Here is a 25,520-nt window from a genome sequence, read left to right as displayed (position 1 = left end):
GGCCCTCTTCTTCCCTCACAACACATGGTTATCCTGGGCAGTAATGTTTGTTGTCACTGCCTCATCTATCTTTTATGCTGATGATTCTTCAATATATTGGGTTGGCCAAAAAGTTCGTTCGGGGTTTTCCGCATGATCTTATGGAAAAACGCGAACTTTTGGCCAACCCAATAAGACTCTTCTGATTGGTAAGTTCAAAACCAAATTAACCTTTCCCCTGCTGTTCACTTCCTCAGGGAAAGATATCACCAGCCCCCCAGCTGCCCCAGCCAGACAGATGGGCATCACCTTGGACTGCTTCCTCTTGCTTCACACAGAGTCACTCATTAAGTCAATCAGGTGCTCTGGCATCAGATGCCCCTCCTCCAGTTAGTGTTACTGTTGCAATAGTCTCCTGATTTGTTTTCCTATCTCTTGTCTCTTCTCTAATTCTTCTTCTATACTGCTACCAGGATGATTTTTCTAAAATGTTAATTTTATTGAGCAATACTTCTGTTTAAAACCCATCATCAACTGTTCCACTGGATAAAATCCATACTTTTTAGTATGGCATACAAAGCTTTCTATATTATAACAACTACCTAGCTTTCCCACCTTACTGCTCCATCTCCTATGTTCAAGCTACAACAAATTGCATACAGCTCCCCAGACGTGCCAGGTTGTTGCATGTCTCTGTGACTTAGTTCATGCTGTTCCTGTTTCCTGGAATGGGCTTCCTTCCTGGCTCCATCTTCCTTGTGGATACCAACTCCTTCTCCAAGCTTTCCCTCAAGTATTATATCATGTACGAAAAGCCTTTCAGACTCTCCCAATAGAACTTACCTCCCCCTCCTTTGTCTCTCCACTAACCCCACATCTTCTAGTACTATGGCACTGGTAACACTTTAGTACGATTACTTACATTGTTAGTTATCATCCATCAGACTGTAATCTTCTTGAGGGTAAGGAACAGGTTTCATCTACCTTTCTTTAGTAAGTGTCTGGTGTAGCACTAATAAGAACTACACAGAAGCCAAATGCATTAATACATATGAAAACAGTGCATGTTTTAAAACCTTACCCAAATTTAAGGTGGTATTTGTATTCAAGACTTCTCAAATGTAAGTAACTTTTTGATGATAAGAATTACAGAATAATGGGCTTAAAAGTAAGAAACTCATTAATTTACATGGTTTAATACTCCTATGTAAATCTAGAAACAGGAGTGTGAAATAATAGAAAAGAATATATACATATAGGTCTCTGCCCCCGGTTCCTGGCACAGAGCTCCTGAAACCCTTGTGGTTTCCTAAGTGATAAGAGCACCGGGAGCATCTCTTGTCCTCATATTTTATCTTTGACTCTGGTTCCTGAAGCTGAGCTCCAAAATCTCTTGGAATTTCCTAGGTGATAGGAATGTCTTTTGTTCTAGGGAAGTGACTCTTGGTGGGCTTCTAGATGGGACTGATCACCAGAAAGACCAAGAAATGATGAGAAGCTTAGAATTTTCAGACCCACTCTCCATTTTCCAGGGGGGAGAGAGGGGCTGGAAATGGAGTTAATAACTGACCATGCCTACCTGAAGTCACAATAAAAATCCCGACAATATGGGGTTCACAGAGCTTCCAGGATGGTGAGCACAGGGACGTGCTGGGAGAATGTCACACCCAGAGGAGGGCAAGGAAGGACCACGCCCTCTCCCACATGCCTTGCTCTATGCATTTCTTCCACCTGGACGTCCATCCGTTATCATACCATTTTATAATAACCTGAGAGATAGCAAGTAAACTGTTTTCTTGAGTCCTGTGAGCTGCTTCAGCAAATCAATCAAACCCAAGGAGGGGGTGGGTGGAATCTCGATTTATAGCTGATTGGTCAGAAGCACAAGTAACCTGGACTTGCAACTGGCGCCTGAAGGGGGGTGAGGGGGGCAGGCTTGTGCGACTGAGCCTTTAATTTGTAGGATTTGATGCTATCTTCAGGTAGACAGTGTCAGAATTAAGTTGCAGTTCACCCAGCTGGTGTCTCAGAACTGCTTGATGAGGGAAACCCCACCACCTCTGATGTCAGAAATGTCGGAGTGTGGTAGGAGTGTGAGAGTGAGGGAGATGGGAGGAAAATTGGTTTTTCCTAAAACAAGGGTTCTTCCTGTTTTCTAAGATATCCAGTAACAAAAGTCCATAATTTCTTTTCGTGGCCTATTGTAGCTTGTACTACTCCTACAGCCAAGCCAGTCTTCCAAATACCGTCAAAATACTTTTTTTTTAAGAAGTTTTAAAAACTTATTTTCATTGGAGTCTCTAATTTTTTAAACCTTTTTATTTTTCAGTAAATACTATGGTCCAAGATAGTTTAAACTATAATACAGACTATTACTTCACCTTTATAGCATTCTTCAATAAGCTTTAGCTTGGTTACATTTACATTCATTTAGGGTAGATGATATCAATAATTGAAAAAAAAAAGATGAAGTCCCCTGGCTTCCAGAAGCTTACAGAGGCGTGTGGAAATCCAGACGTGTAAAGATTAGAGGTGGAAGCAATACCATGTAAAATTTAAAAAGAAGGAAAGATGGAAGGGAGAGAGGGGAGGAGGGGGAGGGAGAGGGAAGAAAGAAAAGCGTTGTTCCTCCCTGAGGGAATTCATAATTTAAATCTGGAAAAGACAGGCAAAATTAATTACAATTTAAGGCAGAATAAGCCCAATTATATAACATGCCAGGTATGAATAAATATGTCTGAGAACATGAGAAAAACAGACTAATTCCATTTGTGAGGAATCATACAAAGCTTAATGGAAATAGACTCATACCATTTCTGGTATGCTTCAGTCCACGCCTAAACAAAGGAAAGTGCAAGGAAATTTGTAAATTATAAATTTATGTGTGAGTAGTCCAGGGCTACTGAAATTCAGAGCAATGTAACAGACTTCTAATACCAATTACTATCTCAGAAGTAATCAGATGAGAACTCTTTTATCTTCCCGTCATCAAATCTGTATCTGAGCATCTACTCATACTTTCTACCTATTTGCCTATCAGAAAGGATGAAAACGCCCTTCTCTGAAGGCTAGTTTCTCCATTGGTATTCAGGATTACATCCCCTTTCACATTTTCTAGGACTTGAGTCCAGCAATTACCACCTCCATGGGACATTATCAACTTCTCCATCACCACTGAATTATTCCCATCAGCAAATAAATATGCTTTAATATTGTCCATCTAATGTTCCCCTCCAGCTGCTGCTTCTCTGCTCCCCCGTTAAAATGTCTTAAAAGAATGGCCTACACAGTCTCTGCTGTATATTCTCCCATTCTGTCTTCAACTCACTTCAACTGTGCTTTTGTCTCAGCCACTTACTGAAACAGCACTCATCTAGGTAACCAGAGGACACCACCGTGCCTGTTTTCTGTCCTCATTTTACTCTTTCTCTCAGTAGCATGTGACTGTTTATCACTCCTCTTTCTTAAAATACTTCCTCTGGGATTTTCTGACATACCCTCTCCTGGACCAGGACCTCAGGTATTTAGCTATAATCTCTGCCCAGGTGATCTTACCAAATCTGACAGTTTAGAACAAAAAGGACTTTAGCCCTGACTTCTCCCCTGAGCTTAAGACTCATATATCCAATTGCCTACTTCTCAGCTATAGTCATATTGAAAACTCCACTCCAGTATTCCTCACCTCATTAAAAAGACTGCTACCATCTACACAGCTGCTGAAAGCAGCAACATAGAAGTTATTTCTAATTTCTTTCTCTTACACCACATCTAATCCATCACCAAGTTTTGTTGAATCTACTTCCAAAATATACCCCAAATCTGTCCATTGCTTGTATTTCCATTATTATCATTGTTAAGCTAATTAATCAAGGGGACCATTAGACTGAGGTGGCACTAATGCCAGGGCAGCCTATGACCACAAAATCTAAGCCTGTAAATACTTCAAGGTTACAAAATTGAAACCTAAGGACAACTGATCACAACAGCCAACTAGGCTTTAAACTATAGCCTATCAATAATTTCCTTGTTTTGCTTCTGCCTTTTCTCTATAGAAGTCTTTCCCCAGCTCCTGTTGGTGAAATGCTTCTAATGATTTCTGGCTTGGCCCTGCCCAATTCGAATCATTTTTTGCTCCTAAAACCCTCTTAAAATGTTTAATATGCCTCAGTTTATCTTTTAATACCATCCTAGTCCAGGCCACAATCTCCTCTTTCTTGAACTGAGACCCTTACTCTCCTTTTAAAATCTATTCTCACATTCTCTCTAGTTTAACATCTTAATCACTTGTTTCTCTAATTAAATCAACATCCTAAACTCCTTACAGAAGGATAGTAGAATATGCCACCCCAAAATATGTCTCTTTGGTATAAGGATTACTTTGAGAAACTTTAGACACAGGAGTTCTGAAAACAGAGTGGAAGTTACCCTTTTGTAAGGGAAATTATACTGGGCTGGCCAAAAAGTTCTTTCGGGGAACTTCCCTGGTGGTGCAGTGGTTAAGAATCCGCCTGCCAATGCAGGGGACACGGGTTTGAGCCCTGGTCTGGGAAGATCCCACATGCCACGGAGCAACTAAGCTCGTGTGCCACAACTACTGAGGTTGTGCTCTAGAGCCCGTGAGCCACAACTACTGAGCCCGAATGCCACAACTACTAAAACCCGCACACCTAGAGGCCATGCTCTGCAGCAAGAGAAGCCACTGTAATGTGAAGTCCGCGTACTGCAACGAAGAGTAGCCCCTGCTCGACGCAACTAGAGAAAGCCTGTGCACAGCAACAAAGACCCAATGCAGCCAAAAATAAATAAATAAATTTAGTTAGTTGTGTTAAAAAAAAAAAAAAGGTTCACTGGTCTTTCTCAAAAAAAAGAAGTTTGTTCAGGTTTTTCCTAAGATGTTATGGAAAAATCCGAACGAACTTTTTGACCAACCCAATACATTAGAAAGGGGATCGACTATACCACGAAAAGAGCTATCATCAGGGACAACTTTTTCACCTGAGAGACTTATCTGCATGGCAGGGTAACCTTGTCTACTAATCAGTTCCTCCTCTCACCTTCCCTTGAATTGCATTCTGCCTCTGAAGCCCCGATCTCTCCATCCCTTTTCTAGGCTCAGGATGGTATATAAGCCTCAGTTACCTGGCAGCCTTTGGAATACCATAACTCCGTGGAGCTCATGTATGTATGTAATTAAAATTGTACTTTTTCTCCTGTTAATCTGTCTATGCCAACTTAATCCTTAGACTAGCCACAGAAACTAGAAGGTAAAGTTTTTCCTCCCCTACGTTACCATGCTTACAAGGCCCTTTAAAAGGCACGCCTGATCTCCTGATTTTCTCTCCAACTTGTCAGGAAACACTGATCCTCCTTGCTTGCTCACTATCCCACTTAAGCTTAGTGGTGTTCTTTCTGCTCCTCCAGCATGCCAGTTTTATTCCTAGATGGGGACTTTTGCAGGACAGGACTAGCTCCTTGTCAAGTATTTCTCTCAGAGAGGTCTTCCATGATCATCCTTTAGAGTATAACTTCCCCCAGTCATTCTTTGTCCCATGGGCCTATTTTATTTTCTTCACATCACTTCTTGCTGAAATCATCTTATTTCCTTTTTTGTTATTTGTCTCCCTACAACAGAATGTTCTTATTCTCTGTTGTATTCTCCATGTGCGCACATGGTCTCTCTCTCTCTCACACACACACACGCACACACACACACATGCGCACACACGCTTGGTATGCATTCAATAAATATTTGTTTAAAGACTGTTAATGGAAAAAAAAGGAATAAATCTTCAACAATATAAAAATCTAGATGGGATTTAGGGAAGAAAAAACTTAGGTACCTGGTAAAAATTTATTATTCTGGATGTAACAGATGAGAAATGACATAAATATATTCTGCTTTTAAGAGTAAAGTCTTTTGACAACAGCGTAAAGACCATTCAATGGGGAAAGAATACTCTTTTCAATAAATGGTGCTGGGACAACTAGACAGCCATATGCAAATGGAATAAAATTAGACCTCTACATCACATCATATTAAAAAAAAACTCAAAATAATCACAGACCTAAATATGAGTTAAAAATATAAAGATCCTAGAAAACAGAGCAGTAAATCTCTGGAACATTGGGTTAGGCAATGGTTTCTTATATATGACATCAAAAGCACAAGTGACAAATGAAAAAAATAGATTAACTTAATTTCATAAAAATTAAAGCCTTTTTGTTTTAAAGAATACCATCAAGAAATTAAAAGGGCAACCCACAAAATGGGATAAAACATTTGCAGATCATCTATCTGACAAGAGACTTGTATCCAGAATATATAAAGAACTCTTAAGGTGAACAATAAAAATAAATAATTCTTTTTTTAAAGAACAGGTAAAGGAGTTGAATAGACACTTCTCCAAGGAAGATATAAAAACAGCGCAACAAAAATACTCAACACCTTTAGTCATTAAGAAAATGCAAGTGAAAATCACAATGAGATGCCACTTCCCACCCACTAGGGTGGCTATAAAAAAAAGACAGTAAATAGTAAGTGTTGCCAAGGATGAGGAGGAACTGGAATCACTGCTAGTGGGATTCTAAAATGGTGCAGCCACTTTGGAAAACAGTTAGGTAGTTTCCCAAAATGGTAAACATAGAGTTACTATATGACCCAACAATTCCATTCTTAGATATATACCCCAGAGAAATAAAAACATATGCCCACACAAAAACTTGTACACACATGTTCATAGTAGCATTCTTCTTAATTGCTAAAATGTATAAACAACACAGATATCCGTAAACTGATGAATGGATAAACAAAATGCAATATATTTATACAATGGAATCTTATTTGACAATAAAAAGTAGTACTCATGCATGCTACAAATGGAGGACCCATGAAAAATTATTCTAATCTGCAGAAGCCAGTAACAAACAATCACATATTCTATGATTCCATTTATATAAAATGTCCAGAATAGGCAAATCTATAGAGACAGAGAGTATATTAGTGGTTAGCAGGAGTTTGAGTGGTGTGTGTGTGTGTGTGTGTGTGTGTGTGTGTGTGTGCATGTCCCTACCCAGAAATGGAGAATGATTGCTAAGAGATACGGGGCTTCTTTTTGGAGGGAATGAAAGAACTCCAGATGGTAGTGATGGTTGCACAACTCTGTGTATATAATAAAAGCCAATAAACTGTACACTTTAAAAGGGTGGATATTATGGTATGTGTATTATATCTCAATAAAACTGTCATAAAAAATAACTAAATACACTAGTAGGTTAATCTTTCTAGACCTTGATTAATTTCCAGAAATGTCATATTTTCAATGACTATTCTACTTTTGTTAAGTACTAGGAATACAAAGATGAATGACATGAACCTCCACCCTCAGGAAGTTTTCAGAATAGCAGAGGACGTTCTCCATAAAGCCTTTTGACAAACATGTGCAGAACACTTTACTCTTTGGACATTCAGACAGCATTACAAAAGAGGGGTACCTAATACATGTGTTAAAATAAAGAGAAATAGCTGTGAACTGCTAATCAAGAGGATAAACTACTTTTTTGACTCCAGTTTTATATTCTATACATACTTAAGAAGATTTAGTAATCTTAGAGCTACAATCATTACACCAATCATTGCTATCAGGAACAAGTTTCCTGAACATCTGCAGCCTAAGTCAGAATATAGCTTGTTCTCCTTTTTCCCCATCTTCCTTCCCCTTGTCTATATTCTATTTCCTGTTGACTTGTGATAATTAGGTAAAAAAGTGATGGGTCCTGACTGATACTGGACAGCTCAGTGATGGGATAAGCCCAGTTTTCTGACACATTTCCTCCATAAGATGCCCCATGTGGAACGAGACAATAGCCTACTTACTTCTGTATTGCAAGCACCTGCCACATGGTAGGAGGTGTCTACTGAGTAAAAACAGTATTTCCACTGCACTGACATTATATAAAGCAGTCTTTGAATATACTAATACCACTTTAATTCTTTCCTTTCTGGAGGTCTCACCTTTCACTTTGTGACATATATAATCATATTTGATAAATAAATGGATGTCTAATTATTCAACTGAATTTTGGGAACAGACAGAAGAAAATAAGAGGGAAGGACGAACATGTGGTGTTATTCCAGCTCTTTTAAATAAAACTTATTTTCTTGACAATTGAGTTAAAGGTTGTACATAAAATAACCTTGCTTGTAGAAGGAAGAAAGCTGTTGTGTTGATAGCATCCCAGATACAATTTAGTTGAAATTGATTAATAATCAAGGGCCTTTTGTATACCTCCATCTTCAGACCAACTTTGAGGTCTTGGGCACATCACTTAACCTCTCTCAGCCTCAGTTTCCTCTCTTCTAAAATTGGAATAACAATAATATCTAATCTGTCTCTCAGGATTGTTATACAGTTAAATGGGAAAGGAAGTATGAAACACGGTATAAATGATCCAGAGCATTATCAGCACAATATATCATTGCGGTTTACGTGTGGCTTACGTTCATTTCAAGGCTTATACACTTTACTCAGCATTCACCCATTGGAACTGTATTGCTGTCTCTTACCTATAAAGTATCATATAATATTTTTCTCAGAGAAGGAAATGATCTTGCTGGACCTTTACTGAAAGTATATCCCAATCACTTAATATTTTTAAATCTTCAGAAATACGAAGCTGCTTGCTGAATTCTCAGGTGCCAGTATTACGATTCCTTGATGAATCCGAGCTCAAATGCAGAAGATATGTATCAGATGAACTTTGTAAAAGTTCTATTACAACCATGAATGGTACATTTCAATTCTTTGGTGCATCACAATGAAAACTAAAGTTATCTTCCTGGTAATAAAAACCACTCACTCTAGAGACTGTCATACACAGTGAAGTAAGTCAGAAAGAGAAAAACAAATATCGTATATTAACGCATATATGCGGAACCTAGAAAAATGGTACAGATGAACGAGTTTGCAGGGCAGAAAGAGACGCAGATGTAGAGAACAAATATATGGACACCAAGGGGGGAGGTGGGGGAGGGGTGTGGGATGAATTGGGAGATTGGGATTGACATGTATACACTAATATGAATAAAATGGATGACTAATAAGAACTTGCTGTATAAAAAAATAAACAAAATTCTAAAACAACAACAAAAACCACTCACCTTTGCAGCACAGGCTCGTATCACCTCCTAAAAGAAATAGGATAAAATAAGTAAAGAAATACTCATAATTTCATTTAATAAAATATCAACTCTTTTTAACACATTCAGATATTAATCTCTTAATAACCAAAATCAACATTTGGGAGAGTGTTTTTTAATCTATCACCTGCAGGTGTCACTCTGCACTGTTCCAATGAGCTGGAAAGAGTATAAATTAAAGAGACTCAATGACATGATTTTGGTTTGCCAAAGCAAAACACACTGACAAACAAGACTCTGGAGGGCCCACATGTAACTGCCTCAAGAAAAATTTGCCTCCTCAGTAAACTTCGCATAAACACTAAAATTCTGTACTGGGACACTAACATATCTAAAAGACACACTCTGAACTGCAGTATATAATTATCTCTATAAATAAGAATATCCATACATATAATTCTCAAATTAATAATTTACTTCAGAGGAAATCTAATAGTAAACACTTCTGAGGAGTAAAGGATATGACTGGAGGAGCTACAGAAGGGGAATGCCTACAACTCATGGGATAAGGCCAAGAAAAAGTCACTTTTGAAAAAGAAATTAGTCAAAGGCAACACAAAATAGATGACTTGTAAATTTGCTGCTAGGGAGACACAAATAATATTCTAGTCCAATTAAGGTTGTTAACCAGCATATATCATCAGCCTAGTACAGCACTAGGAAAAAATGGTAACAATCAATGTGTAGTTTAGATAAAAAGAACTGAAAAAGAAGAGTGTCCTTTTTTTTTAATCTGAAATTTCTAAGGGACATAGACTACATCTAAAGGATATCAGTCATTTCAATCACTAAAAGGAGACAGTAAAACTGACTGTGGGCATGAGATTCTGATTGCCTGGACTGAATCTCAGCTCCAATGTTTCCATCTGTGTGACCCTGGCAATATTGCTTGATCTCTGTAAGCCTCAACATCATCTTCTGTAAAATGGGGATAATACTAGCATCCACATTATAGGATGGTTTTGAAGATTAAATACAGTGAACACGTAAAACACTTAGCACAGTACCAGGAATTCATTATGTCAGTTTCTACTCATAATTAAACAGATGTTAATCATCACCAATTATTATACGGTGAAATCTCCTGTGGGGTAGAGAAAATTAATCTTTTTTTTTTCAAAATTGGCATAAAACATTTTAAAACCCATTCAATCCCTATTCCTATGACTCTGCTTAACAATCAGCTCTGTGATCACTGACCCAGATATCACGTTAATTTTTAAAAGGGCAAGTGGTCTTGAGTGCTCAAGCAGCTGGAGAGGTATACCTTCCATTATAAGATGTTTAAGTTTATAAATCAACTTTTTGTGGAACTCTTTACTATTACCAGGTACCCCAGATTCTGAGCAGCTCTGGATACACTAATAAGACCAAATTTCTGGGTTTGAAACCTTAGAAAGAGTTGTGTCACTGCTCTCAAGATACTGTCTACCTGTGAGGTCTTATCTGGATTGCAGAGCCTTTTAGGTATTGCTGCAGTAGTAGCACAAAGTCGGCTCTGTTAAGTACGAAACAGTTAAAAGAGTTTTATTATGAGTAAATGATAAAGCTACCAAGAACAGAAAATTGTCTATTTATGGCATCCTTTTCTCATTCATGAGTAAACACCTATGAAATACCTGAGGAACTGAATTTATTATGCAATTCACACACACAAATCACACCCTAAACTTGAACTGTATTTTATCAGAAAAGCATTCCTTTTGTGGTTACAAAGAAAGGAGTATCTCCAGGGATACAGTCTTCTACAATATAGAAGTAATATAGTCTTCTCTATTAGACTTCTACATAGAAGACCAGTGACAGAGTCTTTTAGACTAAGTAACAAACCTAACAGGAAAAGGAATTTAGGGTCTACCAAAACACAGCTCAGGAAACAAGAGAAAAGGCATTGTGACAAAAGGTGAGAATCCAGTCAACCTAAATGCTTGCAAAACATAAAAAGAATGGAGCTTCCGTGGGAACAAAGATGACATTTTGTTTTGATTCCCATATATGCTACATACATTCTCAGAGAAAATACACTGCAGATAGCATTTGAAAAAAAAGTTCAGAGAATTCTCTTAACACGGGAAATATATGGTTTTTCAAAAACCACAGCAAATAGACAAAGCTTTCATTTCCAAAGGCAGCCTCAATCTACCACAATCCCAAAGCATAATTTTTAAAAGGAAAAGTTTAGTAAAAGCTAAATAAATCAATGATTCTATGAGAAACAAGTTTTTCTCTTATAATAAATTATCAATTTACTTTCCCCTTGCCTTTGGTTTCATATCTTAAAAAATATTTTTCTGATTTTATTTTTCTTTTACATCTACTTTCCTTTCATTTATCTGAGGATGACAGCTATAAAAAATGATGCAGGAGAAAAGCTACAAGCCCAAGGTGATTCCAGGATGTTAAGTTTCACAGTGTAAAGACTGACAGATTGTAGGAAACTTGTGTTTATATATCTATCTGTGAGTTGCTCTTTAGTCTGTAGATGAAATCATCTTGCAATGCAAGGCTTTAGACATGGGCCATTTTTTTTTCCTAGCGAATAAATATTTTTCTCTAATTTTTAGAACTCCATTTATCTATTCATACTTCCTTTTAAAATCTGGAACACATTCATTATTCAATTATTTTAAAATGTTAAAATATAAAGTCTTACAACACTGAAATATTAATTTATAGTCATATTATTCTAAAATTTATACTGATAAATATAAAAAAATTTCCCCCATATTCCAACTAAAGCTGAACCCGTTGTCTGAGTGATCTGCACTCTTGTATACCCCACACTCTCTAACTTTCTGAAGAAAGGAAAGGAGAGAGGAAGAAAGTACAGTCAGAACTAAAAGATGTCTCACTGTAGTTCCTCCTATATTGGGTTTAAAACTGGTCAATATCCCTATCAAAGGAGGAGGGGAAAGGATGATATTTATTAAATGCCAGGCACTGTGCCACAAGGTGGAACACAACAAGCCCGCAAAGTCTCTCTCTTCAAGGTGCTCAGGCTAATTCTCACTAAAAGAACTATTAGGGTCAAAGAGCCTAAGTATTTTTTGTTTGTTTGTTTGTTTGTTTTTTTGCGGTACGCGGGCCTCTCACTGTTGTGGCCTCTCCCGTTGCGGAGCACAGGTTCCGGACGCGCAGGCTCAGCGGCCATGGCTCACGGGCCCAGCCGCTCCGGGGCATGTGGGACCTTCCCGGACCAGGGCATGAACCCGTGTCCCCTGCATCGGCAGGCGGACTCTCAACCACTGCGCCACCAGGGAAGCCCAAGCCTAAGTATTTTTAAGGATGTTCAAGCTTCTCAATACATTTTACCACTTATCTTTGAGAAACACTGTATAGTAATTTACCACCAACAGAATACCACACGACTTTTAACCAAGCATCCTCCTCCTGATTTTCATCATCTCTTTTCCAGTTTTACAGGCAATATCTGGTTTCTGTGGCACTACTTTTCTCTGAAGTGAGACAGAACTTTAAAATACGCTTATGAGACATTTGTACCTACTCTTTTTGAAAGTACATGTTTATTTCTTTTATCCATTTCTTTGTTGAAGTCTCACTATTTTCTTTATTTTTTAGTTCTTGCATATTAAGAAGGCTGTTCCATTTATATATTTTGTGTAGACATTTTCCCAGGTTGGTATTTGCTGTGTGTGCGTGTCTGCATGTTGTATATATGCATATACACACATATACACACATATATTTTAAAATAGAGAAACAAGTCCTGGGCTGATCTTTACAGAGATATCAAGTCAGAAAAGCCTAATAGATTATCCTAAGTTCAGTTTGTTTACTGCAGTTAAGTGATTTTAGAACAAGTACCAGAAAGGAACTATAAATGTATAAGAAAGTCTAGATTTAAGTAACTACTTCGTTCAGTTAATATTTATTGGCATGGCAATGGAAAACAGAACTGAAATGGTTTTAAAGTTTCCAACTTCTCAACTGCATAAAATAAGTAAACATACTGTGACAGAATCGATCCTCTGTTTCACTTGCTGCATCTTCATTGAAGAATTTTCAGTGTGGACATAGTCATCAATCTGAAAAGAGCCCTGATGAGGCAGTCTAGGGCAGATGCATAAAGCATCTTGATTTTGGTGTATTCCAGGTAATGGAAAGGTTCCATTGTAGCGTTTGAACATTTCAGCCTCCTGCTGGGCAACTGGAAAAATTAGTCCATAATTAGTTCAAATCATCACAGCAAAAGCATAATGAAATAATTAAGCTATGAAATTGTAGCATTAAAGGAATGATCAGAAAGTACATAATACATTTTAAATACTGGGTAATAATAATACAACATGATGAACAAAATGTGAAATTATTAAATACTGTAAACCATAAAAAAGGAAATATAATAATTTCATAGATAACTTCATGTCAGGTAGTATAATTGAGCCTTGAAGGCCATGCAGTATCTTGGTCTGGTAAACATAACAAATTGGAAGGGGATTCTAACTTTGAAGAGATGCATACAGAAAACACAATATAAAAAAATCAAAGTCATAATATAATAAAGAAAACACAAAAACAATAATTATTCACAAACCCATTTCCTTAAAACAACTGTTTTTGTACCTTCATACCTCTATCTTTATTCATATATACATTTTATGTAAGATATCATAGTGTAAACACAATTGAACAGTTTTTCAATTTAAATGTAAGTTTTTGCATATTTCTACAACTATGTAATTACCATTTATAAATGCTTTACAATGTCTCATCTAAGGAAGCGCCATAGTTTATTTATGTATTCTCCTATTGCTAAATATTTACAATGCTTTCTGTTTTCCCTCATTATAGGCTATGCGTAAGTACTTTCATAATTTATTTTTTAAAAGAATCCTTTCTTTGGATTTAATACCCCAGAGTGGAATAGATGGCTCAAAGGGTGAATGTTTTTGATGATGATGATGACGACGACAACAAGGGTATTAGCACCTGTATTGTACTTTATGATGTTTAGGATGCTTTCACATACATTATCTCATTTGATCATTTAAATAAATGAATTTGAAAATTTTTAAATGCCTGTAAGTACAAAGGAGAACAAATAAAAAGTAATCATTTAAAATAGTATTTTCTTGATTATACAATTATATAATTTAAAAATCCATAAAAGAAAAAATTGACAATTTTGGACTTCAAAAAAATTTCAAACGTCTGTTCTTTCAAACTCTTAAGACAATTAGAAGAAAAGCCAAAGGCTGGGAGAAATATTTGCAAATCATATACCTAATAGAGCATCACTTGTATATAAGAAACCTAACTCTCAAAATTCAATAATCAGAAAGCAAACAAGCCAGTTTTACAAATGGGCAAGAGATCTGAACACATGATTCAGTGAAGAAGATACATGGATGGTAAATAAGCACATGAAAAGGTGCTTAACATCATTAGTCATTAACGATAAGCAAATTAAAACCACAATGAAATAGCACAGCATACCTATTACAAGGGCTAAAATTTAAAAGACTGGCCATTTCAAATTTAGCAAGGATACGGAGATACTGAAATACAGACTAGTGGTGGGAAGGTTAAGCAGCACAACCACTTGAGAAAACAGTCTGGAAGCTTCTTAAACATATGTCTGCGCTGGGATCCAGCTCTTCTATTTTTAGGTATTTATTCAAGAGAAATAAAAGCATATGTTTATACAAACACTTGTAAATGAATATTCACAGCATCTTTATTTGTAATAGCTAAAAACTGGATAAAATCCAAATGCCCATCAACAGGTGAATGGAAAAACAAACTGTGATATATCAATACAATAAAATAATACTCAGAAATAAAAAGGAACTATTGATAAACTTGAAAACACAGATTAACTTCAAAGTAATTATGAGTGAAAGAAGACAGATCAAAAAAAGTACGTGGTATATACTGTTGCACTCATATACAATTCTAGGGAATGAAAATTAATTAATTCATAGTGTTTGTCTGGCAGGAGGGGGAGGTAGGGACAGATGACCAAGGAGTACAAAGTAACTCTGGGGGATGATGGATGTGTTCATTATCTTGACTGAGGTGATAGTCTCACAAGTATATAAATATGTCTTATCAGGGTGTACAGTTAAAATATATGCAGTTTATTATATGTCAATTATACCTCAATAAAACTGCTCACAAAAAAGTGATAGGAGTTAATATTCAAAGAGTCCCCATAAAATCAATTAAAAATGAATAATCCAACAGAAAAATGGGCAAATGACCATTACAGAAAATTCACAAAAAGGAGAACTATATATTCAACTTCACTACTAATTAAGGAAGAAATGAGGAAAAAGGCAAATTAGAAAGTGATGTTTCTTTTATTGCTTGTTCAACTATCCCACTGTACCTCAAGATATTTGTTCCCACGGAACAAACTGAGTAAGTGTAGCCAGATGTGTACTGAAGTGTTCCTTAAAATACTGAAAAACATTTAATAGTGGAATTATGCAACAAGTCATTTAAATTATGGTGTATTCATTTAAAGAAAGAGAATTCAGCCACTAAAATTATGTACAGATGTATAATTATCATGTTAGAAAATTGTTTATAATATATTATTAATTGGAAGAAAAACATTTATAAAGCAATAAAATGAATATACAAAATGATGATCACTTTCTTTTTTAGTTACCAACCTTGGTTTCATGAAGCATGAATTTGAAAGAGCGCCTACAAAAAAATTTAGGTCTCTGATCTTTATATTCATGTACTACTTCATTCACATGTTCTAAGTGAAGAACAGCTCAATGATAACTGGGGCTCTCTCCCTGCAGACCTTGATGGTGGTAAGAACCAGGGGATGTAATTGAGGGAGAAGACCTGCTTACAGCCCACCCTTGCTGTGATGCAGGTTCCTTAGTACCAATTACTGTTTTCAGATGGAAGTGTAGCTGTGTCTACACTTAGATTTTTGTGGGTTTGACTACTATTTTTCAGTATATAGTTTGGACTTTTCATAGCACTCAGAACATTTATTTACCTCAAATAAAAGATTGTTTAAAGAACAAAGAGAAACTTTGAAGCTGTAAAAGAAGAGTGCTCAATGGACTGGAGGTTTAACTTTAGTAGATGGGTCAGCGATGAATGAATCAACACATAAAAATCCCGTTCCATGATCTTTGCCTGATTTGCTTTTCAAAATTGTCCTCTTAACATTTCATTGGTTTTTGCTACTATGAATGGAAAGTAAAACTGGGTTTAATTATTAAATGGCATTTTCTGACTCCCTATGTTTTTGTACTTGCCAGATACACAACTACAATTTCACCTCAAGCCCTGAGTGGGTGAGTATGCGTTAGAAGCACAGAGGCTGATATAAGCAACAGTTATAAGGGACAGTAGGATTTGGGTATTTACCTTACTCTTTTTGCCAAACTGTATTTTCTAAGTTTTATGCTGTGCTAAACATGTATTATTTTCCTTTTTTAAAAAAGGAATTTATTTAACTAGTAAAAAATAACCAAAGGCAATTGCCTGCATATTTATCTGTTTATTTTTTCAGGCATTAAGGATGCCTTTCAGAAAAGATTAAAATGGCCTAAACGGATGCAGATGACAAAAACAAACCCCAAACAATTATGAATACTTGTTTCTGTTGTCTAAAGGGAATTTTCTATACGAAAGCCATCTGACTGGATTTCAAGGAGGCAAATTAACACCCTACTTTACCTTTAGCACCTCTAGTTCTGTGAAGACAGCCATAAAAAAAATCTGCAGAAATATTCATAAAGACCTAGCTTCTCAGATACCACAAACTACAAACAAGCTGCGATCAAGGTCTTGCATTCTTTCCCTTCCCCAGCCCTCCACAAATACCTATTTGTGTAAGACTATACAGATTATTTCCCTGTAAAATAGGTTAAAATAGATGATTTCTGAAACTCCTTCAAGCTCTATGCTTCTAACAGTTCAAAGGTTTCTAAATCATTTTCATAGAGGCCATGGTTAGAGAATGATGTTGCAATTAGGTAACTGTATTTCTTCACTTAGTCATTTTCTCTTCCTTGTACTAATTTAACTTTGTATGTTTAAAACTTAGCTCTAATCTAACTAATACGTTTAAAACTCACAATTTTAAGTCTCATCCCTATCCTTTCATGACTCTTAGAGGAGTGCACTAGAGCAGCCTCTGGGAATACAAAAACACTGCCCCGCTCTTGGGGGGTCTGAATTTTTGGAGGTCAACAAGAAGTTACTGCTATGTGCTAAGTGGTACAGCAGAGCAATGGACACGGTGCTGAGAACACAGAGGTGGCAACTACATTTGCTTAAAGGAAATGCAATTTCCTTTCCTTCCTATATCCATCAAAATACTTCTAAATTTACCTACTATCACCTGTAATTTGGGATTCTAGACTTTACACAATTAAAAAAATTCTTAAAGTGTTTTCATAACTGACCCTCTTTCTTGATTTATATAGTAAGTTCAGTGCTTCTGTGTATGTTCTGGCCTTAAACAATTATAAAAAAATAATGTGGTTTTCCTCAGGAGATCTTTATCTTTATAGGAGGAAGAATGGAGGAAATAAGATATTTCAATTCTGTGCCCTTTGCATTTGAAAATAATACAAGGTTTGTTATTATTAAAACCTATGTGTACTTATATTATTGACTTTATAATAAAGTACAACTAAAAAATAGCATGGTCTTTTTCTTACACTATATTAACAGTAATATTTCTTTGTGGTTCAACATTTAATACCTTTGGTCAAGATCTGCTATTACACATACCCCTGTTACTGTGTATAGTCACCTTACTGGATACCTACTTTACTTATCAACATTTCTATTTCTAATTATAATATGATTACTGTAAGCTGGTAGGTCTACTGCTCTAGTTTCCTAGCATTCAGCAGTTCTGCAGCATCCTCCTTCTCTTCCTCTCACACTTGCGGTGTGAAGAGAATCTCTGTGGTCTGAATGTTGTGTTCCCCTAAAATTCCTATGTTGGAGTTCTAACCCCCACGGTGATGGTATTAGGAGGTGGGGCCTTTGGGAGGTGATTAGGTCATGAGAGCAGAGTCCTCATGAAAGGGATTAGTGCTCTTATAAAAAAGACCCCAATAAGGTCTTTGGCTGTACCATGTGAGGGTACAGCTAAAGGTGCTGTTTATGAACCAGAAAGTGACCTTTCATTGGACAAAGAGTCAGTGCTTTGATTTTGGACTTCCCAGACTTCAAAACTGTGAGAAAGAAATTTCTGTTGTTTATGAGCCATCTAGTCTCTGGTATTCTGTTATAGCAGTCCAAACTGACTAAGACAAGAATGTTCAAGGGCTTATAATTTTTTACTGTATTTCACTGGGCCTGACTTGTTCCTGCTTCAGCGGATCTTAAGAAACTGCGTCAATGGATCAAAGAAGTTCTACTGAGTAATACTTCAATTCTAGTAGCCTGAGTGTATTTCAGGGCCTGTTCATAATCTTGTATTTCTTGAAATATTTTATGTCATGTAGAACTTATAAAGTGTCACTAATAAAACTTCAAAAAGCTATACAAGAAAGTGTAAAAGACTCATGTCTCATAGCCAACCAAATGCAAGAGGGTCTACCATCATTCAGCAAATCTGTTAGTTGAACATCAAAAATATAATAAACTATCTCCAAATCCCCTGGAGCACATGCATTGTAGTTTTGTTGGTTTCCTATTCCATTATCAACCATCACACATCACGCTATTCAACTGAAAGTGTGGGACATATATACTGCTACAGAAAATAGCTAGCATTTCCCTACTGCAGCCTGCTTCATATATCTATGCTCCATGCCTTGCTTTCTAGTTTCATTTTATCCTTTGATAAAACACTGAGGTAAAATAGAACAGGTATTATTTTAATTTTTCAGGTGAAAGAACAGATCCAGAAAAGATAAATTTTTTGACCAGGGTCAAATAGAAGGTGATGGCATTTTGTCTAGGACCAAAATGCTCTAATTCCTACTTCAGTCTTTCCCTCCACACTGTTGTCTATTTGGAACTGTACCATTTTTTCTTTTTGGGGGCACTGTATTTTTTTTAAATTAATTAATTAATTTTTGGCTGTGTTGGGTCTTTGTTGCTGCGCGCAGGCTTTCCCCAGTTGCAGTGAGCGGGGGCCACTCTTCATTGCGGTGCACATGCTCCAGGTGTGTGTGCTTCAGCAGCTGTGGCACGTAGGCTCAGCAGTTGTGGCTCACAGGCTTCAGAGAGCAGCCTCAGTAGTTGTGGCGCACGGGCTTAGTTGCTCCACTGCACGTGGGATCCTCCCGGACCAGGGCTCAAACCTGTGTCCCCTGCATTGGCAGGCAGATTCCCAACCACTGTGCCACCAGGTAAGTCCCCTGGGGGCACTTTAAAAAGCACCAATGTAAGCATAAGAAAATGCCTGGATGAGGAATTCAGGGCTCTGGTTTGTGCTCAAAGGCATTAAGTTGACTATGTTTTCCATACGTCCTGAATCCTTAAATGACATAAGCTTTCAATGAGAGTATCCCTCATGTGTGGAATATTAAAACAGATGCTTCAGGATATAACCAAGAAATAGGTAGCTTCAGTATGTCTTAAAATTTGGCATTTCTATCTCAATTTCTCCTACTAAGCTAATAATAGATATCTAAAACTCTAACCTACAATCAGTTATATATGTTACTGCTTAGTCTTATCCAAGTATAAGGATTACAACATCTGAGTTTGCTTTTGAATCAGTCACAATTAGTACTTCAAGAACACCATTAAATTATAGAGACAACTACAGATGTTAAATTTATTTCAACTAGACATTACCTTATTGCAAAAATATTGTAAAAGTAGTTACATTAAAATTTGATATTACATAAAGAAAAATCATATTTTGGACTATATTGAGAATATAATGGCTTAATGCATTATAATTACCGCCAACATTTGTAAAGGAGTGAACAATTAATAATGATACTAGACAACCAAAGCTCCTTTTACTCTTAAGGGGTCTTCCTAAATATTAAAATTGAAAACAAACACTACATTTCACCACAGGTATATTTGGCTACCTTCTTAAGTTACTTCATGAAATAGGAAATGCAAAGACTAAATAAGTAGCTGTGGCAGATAGCTTAATGTTTTAAGAGCATGGGCTCTGGAGTCAGACAGCCTGGCAAGTGTTGTCATTTTACCAATTGTGTGACCTCAGGCAAATTACTTCATGCTCCCTGTGCCTCAGTTTCATCTGCAAAATGGGGATAATAATGGCAACTGTCTTGTGGGGATTTGGGAGAACTGTATGAGAAAATGCATGTAAAATACTCATGAGAGTACGGGATACTTAATAAATAAATAAATAAATGCTTGATAGCATAAATACTTGATAAATATTACCTACTACTACTACCACTATCATTATTAGCCCCAAATTTACTAACTGATCATGCCTTTCATTCTATATTTTTATAAAATGTAAGGGGAAAATGCTATTCTATGGGATTTTAAATTCTTATTTCAAGTATCTATTGCACATCAGTAATATAACAGGTAGGATGTTAGACATAGGGCCTTGTAAACACCATGGGCTTTTTGTTACTGAGCAAGTTATATAGGAATGTAAAGGTATATATTGCCCTGAATTCTGGTAAAACATGTCACAATGTGAAAAATAAACCTATCAACAATGACGATGCAGCTGATCATTAATAAATATGAGTTCTATAAATAAAATCATGTTTAGTGTCAATGGTAGACAGCTTTTCAGTTTAACTAAAATTCTCCCAGAGGTTTAATTAACTACTTAGGAAGCACAAAAGATTGGAAAAGAGCATGGTTCTGATTCCTGGGTTTCCCAGCACTGTTCAACTAGGCACACAATAAATGCTCAATGAAGATTTGTTTTACCTAAAACACTATGACTGAAAAGCACTCCAGAGTTAATACTGATTCACAGGAGATACTGCCACCTAGTGAAAAATTAGGCTCATTACCTGGGATTACCATATAATGCTGAGAACTTCCCAAATTAAGACTTGATCCTGCTTAAAATACTACATGTATATTCAATATGTGCCAGTATTCAGACTAGGTACCAGTAATAAAAAGACAAATAAGCCTCCAACTCTGCTTCCCACAAAGTACAGACAATATAAAGAAACTGCATACTCCACAGAGAGGCATAAAATAAATAGTTTTGTAGAAAAAAAAAGTTTGCATATTAGACAATCAAAAGCTAATATTTCAGGAAATCTGCTAAAAAGGCAGTTTAGTGTAGCAAATGAGAGCATGGACTCCAAGTCCAGCCTGTATGGATCCAAGTCCTGGCTCCCATAATGGGAATAATTATAATACCTATCTCATAAGATTATTGTGAAAACTTTAAAAAATATGGGTAAAGTGCTTAAATTAGTACCAGGAACATGGAAAATGCTTTGTAAGTATTAGACATAATTATCATTACATGTAGAACAGGATCCTAGAGATTGATTAATAACAGAACATTAATTGCTGAAGTCTAGCTTCATACATTTAATTCATTAGAAGCCGTTTCTCTGACTAGTACTCTGTTATTATGGGAATCCTAAAAGTACATTATTTGTGGTACACTGTGACTAAATTTTGTATTACTAGATGATTAACCCTTTCAACATCAGGCAAATAAAACTGCCTTCTGAAAGTAAAAATCATATTTCTTACCAAAAAAAGCAAAAAGTCAGTAGAATGAAAGACCCAAAAGACCACAACCTGAACACATGCTTAACAGGGAAAGATGCTTGCTGACTCTTCACAGATTTTGCTAGAACTGAAAGATGGATGATACATTTAGCTACCACTGTGGTCTCATTCACAGCTTATTTAACTGATAAAAAAAAATGAGCTTGCTCCATTTTCCTTAAAAATTGCCTAAATGTATCAGCTGCTCTGATAAATACTATCTAAAAAATCATGTAACTGTTTTGTATCTTTCAAATTTTTTACCATTAAAACATTTATGTAAAACTACTTATAAACTTTATTTTCAGACAAGAAAGTGTGAGCAAAATAGTCCTGTGTTAAAAGATAAATAAAATATAAGGCAAAGGTATAATAGGTCAGTAATAAATGTTATAATTTTCATTGAAAAAATTTAAAGCCTTCATGATTCTGCCCTGTATTTAATGAGCAAAATATTTTAGAGTCTGAAACAACTTTTCATTTTTTCATGGTTATATACCATTCACAAGAACTGTGCTAAATCTTGGACTGCTTGAGATCACATAACTTTTTCCTAAACTGCTTCTTTTTAAAAATAGGCAGCAAAGAGTTGGGAAAATGTGTTGAAACATTTTGAGTTTTGTTTGTAAAGGTGTGTTAGTATATCAAAAATCGTGTTCGAAATACACTGCACAAAATATTTTTATTTAATATGTGTATTAACTGAACGTTTAAATTTCTAAAACACTCATGGAAATCCCTCATTTACATTAAGATACTGTGGACATAACATAATGTTCTTAACTTTATGCATTTATTTTCTAATACAACTGACCTAGAAAGGTACACACTCTAATAAATAAAAGGAAAAGGCTGACCAACAGAAAGAGTGAAAGAAAGGGAAAAAACCCTTTTTTTCCATTTCATTCCACACAGAGAGGCTTATCAGCATATTAAAACATAAGTTCCCATAGAGTCAAGTGTATACAGGTTGGATGAGCACGGTAACAACCCACTTTATCTTTTTTGTTTGTTTTAGTATAGTGCGTATCAACTTACAAAGTACTTTCACAGTCTCTGTCTCATAGCACCCTCGCAAAAAAATCTCTTAGGTACGACAGATATTAGTAGTTGTAGGACCATTTACTAGATAGGGAAATGGAGCTTCAGGAAGGCAAGAGGCTTGTGCAAGGCCACTAAAGAAACAGAACTGAGCCTAAAACTAAATGTTTTTGAACTCCTGAACACTTGGCTCTTTCTACTTATGCTTCTAGAATGGACTTCTTAGTCTAAATGTCTATTGTCACAAAACCAAATGGACAAACCTAACTGGTCTAATCTACTGATGAACTTCTATCAAAGACAAAAAAATAAACTAAAGAAAAAAGATGAGACTGGAGCTTTCAACTGCAGTTTGTAGTGAAAATTTCAAAAGCCTAAAAAGCAAAATAGAAATTCAATGAAAACTGTGGTGAAACTTCTGAAGAGTTTGAGGAAATTAACTGAGTGCCTATTTCCTATATAACAGTTCCCATTACAAAGTATATAGGTATAACTCTACTTTCTGTGAAGATTTAAAGTGTATAAAAGAGAGACCTGTTTCAGGACATATGTTTGAACTAGACAACAAACTTGGACACTGGATGATTTGAGAAATCCACTTGTCTTTTCCCATAGTCAGGCAGTGTTTACTTTTGCTAAATTTGTTTGTAATAGTAAGTGGTATTGTGTTGTTTAACAATTCAACCATCAGTAATACTGTTCTGTAAATCTGAATATGTGTCAGAGAAATTTATTATTTATTCTTTGTAAAATTCTTTAAAACAGGATAAATCTCAATTTTACACATTATTTTCTTATATAATTCACCTGTAAAGGCATAATAAAATCCATACTATGATCAAGAACGTCAGGTTTAGAGCTTAACTCAATTGTCCAACACTTAGCACTTATCACAAACATTAACCAATTCACACTGTATTAATGCAGTAAGCTTAACCACTTGCATTTCATTAACTTAAAACACTCTGTCTAGATAGTTCCACAGCAATGTTACCTGTATACATATTTGCATATTTATGCATTTATGACGTTGTGTGGAAGCCATCTTAGCTTAGCAAAAACAGTGAATGATATCATAAACAAAGCAGAGAGTAATAAAAACCGTTTATTTTTGTACAATAATTAATATATGAAAAAATGGAACTGCAATTTTGAGAGTGTCAGCACTATCAATACCATGCAGAACACTGAAATCCTAATTTCAGGACAAAAATTAAAGAAATATATGAAAAATAGCATAAATCCAGATAATTCTAATAATGCCATACTATTTCTGAAAAATGTGTCCAAAGTCTTTATTTCCTTATTATTTTCCAAATTTATAGAACAGTGTAATTTTACTGTAGAAAAAGACGTTAGATTTCTAATTCCAGATCTCATTTTCATTGACGCTTGATTTTTTTGCCTTCTTTTATGTTAAGAAACTCTCAAAATTACAACTTATTTAAACTATATGCTTTAGTAAAAAAGAAAAACAAATAGGAAATTAACTCAATATTCAACTAAAAACATTACAAATCCATATTTCCTAAATGTTATTTATCTTTTAATTTAGACATATTCCCAAATAATTTTTAGGTGAATTTTATTTATTTAAATTGATTTACAAAGGAAGTGATGACTACCTTTCTGTGATTACAACGTAACAGCACAACCATTATGTGTTCTTTTGATATTTAAACTCCATAATAATAGTGCTCATGGAAAAATAAAATGTTATAATAATAATATGATCTTTTTAAGTTGCTTGGCTTTCATAGTATATTCAAGAGAGCTTTGTTAGTACAAAGGATGACAGTTTTCAGAGTTCATAATTTCCGGTTCAGTCTAAATGTAAAGGTTACTCTAAATATTCTCCTCTTATCAAGTGGTGGACTTACCATGGAAATCATAAATATATAGAAGAATTGGCTCATTCTGCCCAAACGCACAAAATGCAACCATATTTTCAAGTGGATGATAAGCAATATCTCGAATGGGTGACTTGAATGGCAGGTCAGAATACATTGCTACTTGTTCTCCTAAATAAGAAAAGACATTCAATAATTTGTACCATCTCAGATACTTCTCATTAGAAGATTATTCTGTAGCTTATTAAAAAAGATTTATAGTAAGTAATGATAAAGCTCACGTTATTTATATGAACACCTTAAAAACTTATAAATATTTGAGTACCACTATATTAAATAATTATCTTTATTTTTCATTCTGTTGGCCCTCCTTTTTCTACTTCTCAGTCCAACCTCTTCACGGAGGTATTCAAGGCACGAAATAAAGACAAAGAGCTTGGAAGCAGAGAGACCTGACTCTGAGATCTGACAGAGCTGAGCAAATGACAACTAACAAAGAACTCCAGGGAGAACTAGGGGAGGAATGTCAGGATTAAAACTAAAGAAACTCTGGTTGGGAGAGGTTTAGTGAGGAATTAATTTTTTCTATATTTCTTCCAGAGGCTGTTTGACGTACCATCTGCTTTAAAGATGCATATGATTATTAATGACTAAAAGAGGCCTACAGCAGAAGTTTGAAAATCAGAACTCAAAAAGCAAAGAATCCAGTTCCACGGATTGCTGGGGAAAAGAGATTTATGAACACTTATGAACTGATGCTGAAGTATCAAAATATAGAAAGAAAAAAAAAAACTATAAGT

General features: G+C 35.6%; 1 protein-coding gene across 4 annotated transcripts in view; it reads right to left on the bottom strand.

Moving 5' to 3' along the window:
* AHI1 (Abelson helper integration site 1) overlaps nt 1-25,520 on the bottom strand; it is a 218,819-nt gene that overhangs the window by 132,162 nt on the left and 61,137 nt on the right. For all 4 annotated transcript variants that reach the window (XM_060167812.1, XM_060167814.1, XM_060167815.1 and 1 more), the window contains exons 17-19: nt 24,751-24,891; nt 13,147-13,343; nt 9,137-9,163 (exon numbers count right to left, since the gene is read on the bottom strand). In XM_060167812.1, coding sequence (XP_060023795.1) covers nt 9,137-9,163; nt 13,147-13,343; nt 24,751-24,891 — 365 coding nt within the window. The remainder of the gene's footprint in view (nt 1-9,136; nt 9,164-13,146; nt 13,344-24,750; nt 24,892-25,520) is intronic.

This window comes from Lagenorhynchus albirostris, chromosome 12, assembly GCF_949774975.1.
Source record: "Lagenorhynchus albirostris chromosome 12, mLagAlb1.1, whole genome shotgun sequence".
In the NCBI taxonomy this organism is placed as follows: Eukaryota; Metazoa; Chordata; class Mammalia; order Artiodactyla; family Delphinidae; genus Lagenorhynchus; species Lagenorhynchus albirostris.
The sequence above is the reverse complement of the archived record's forward strand: the minus strand, read 5'-3'. Positions and strand labels throughout refer to the sequence as shown.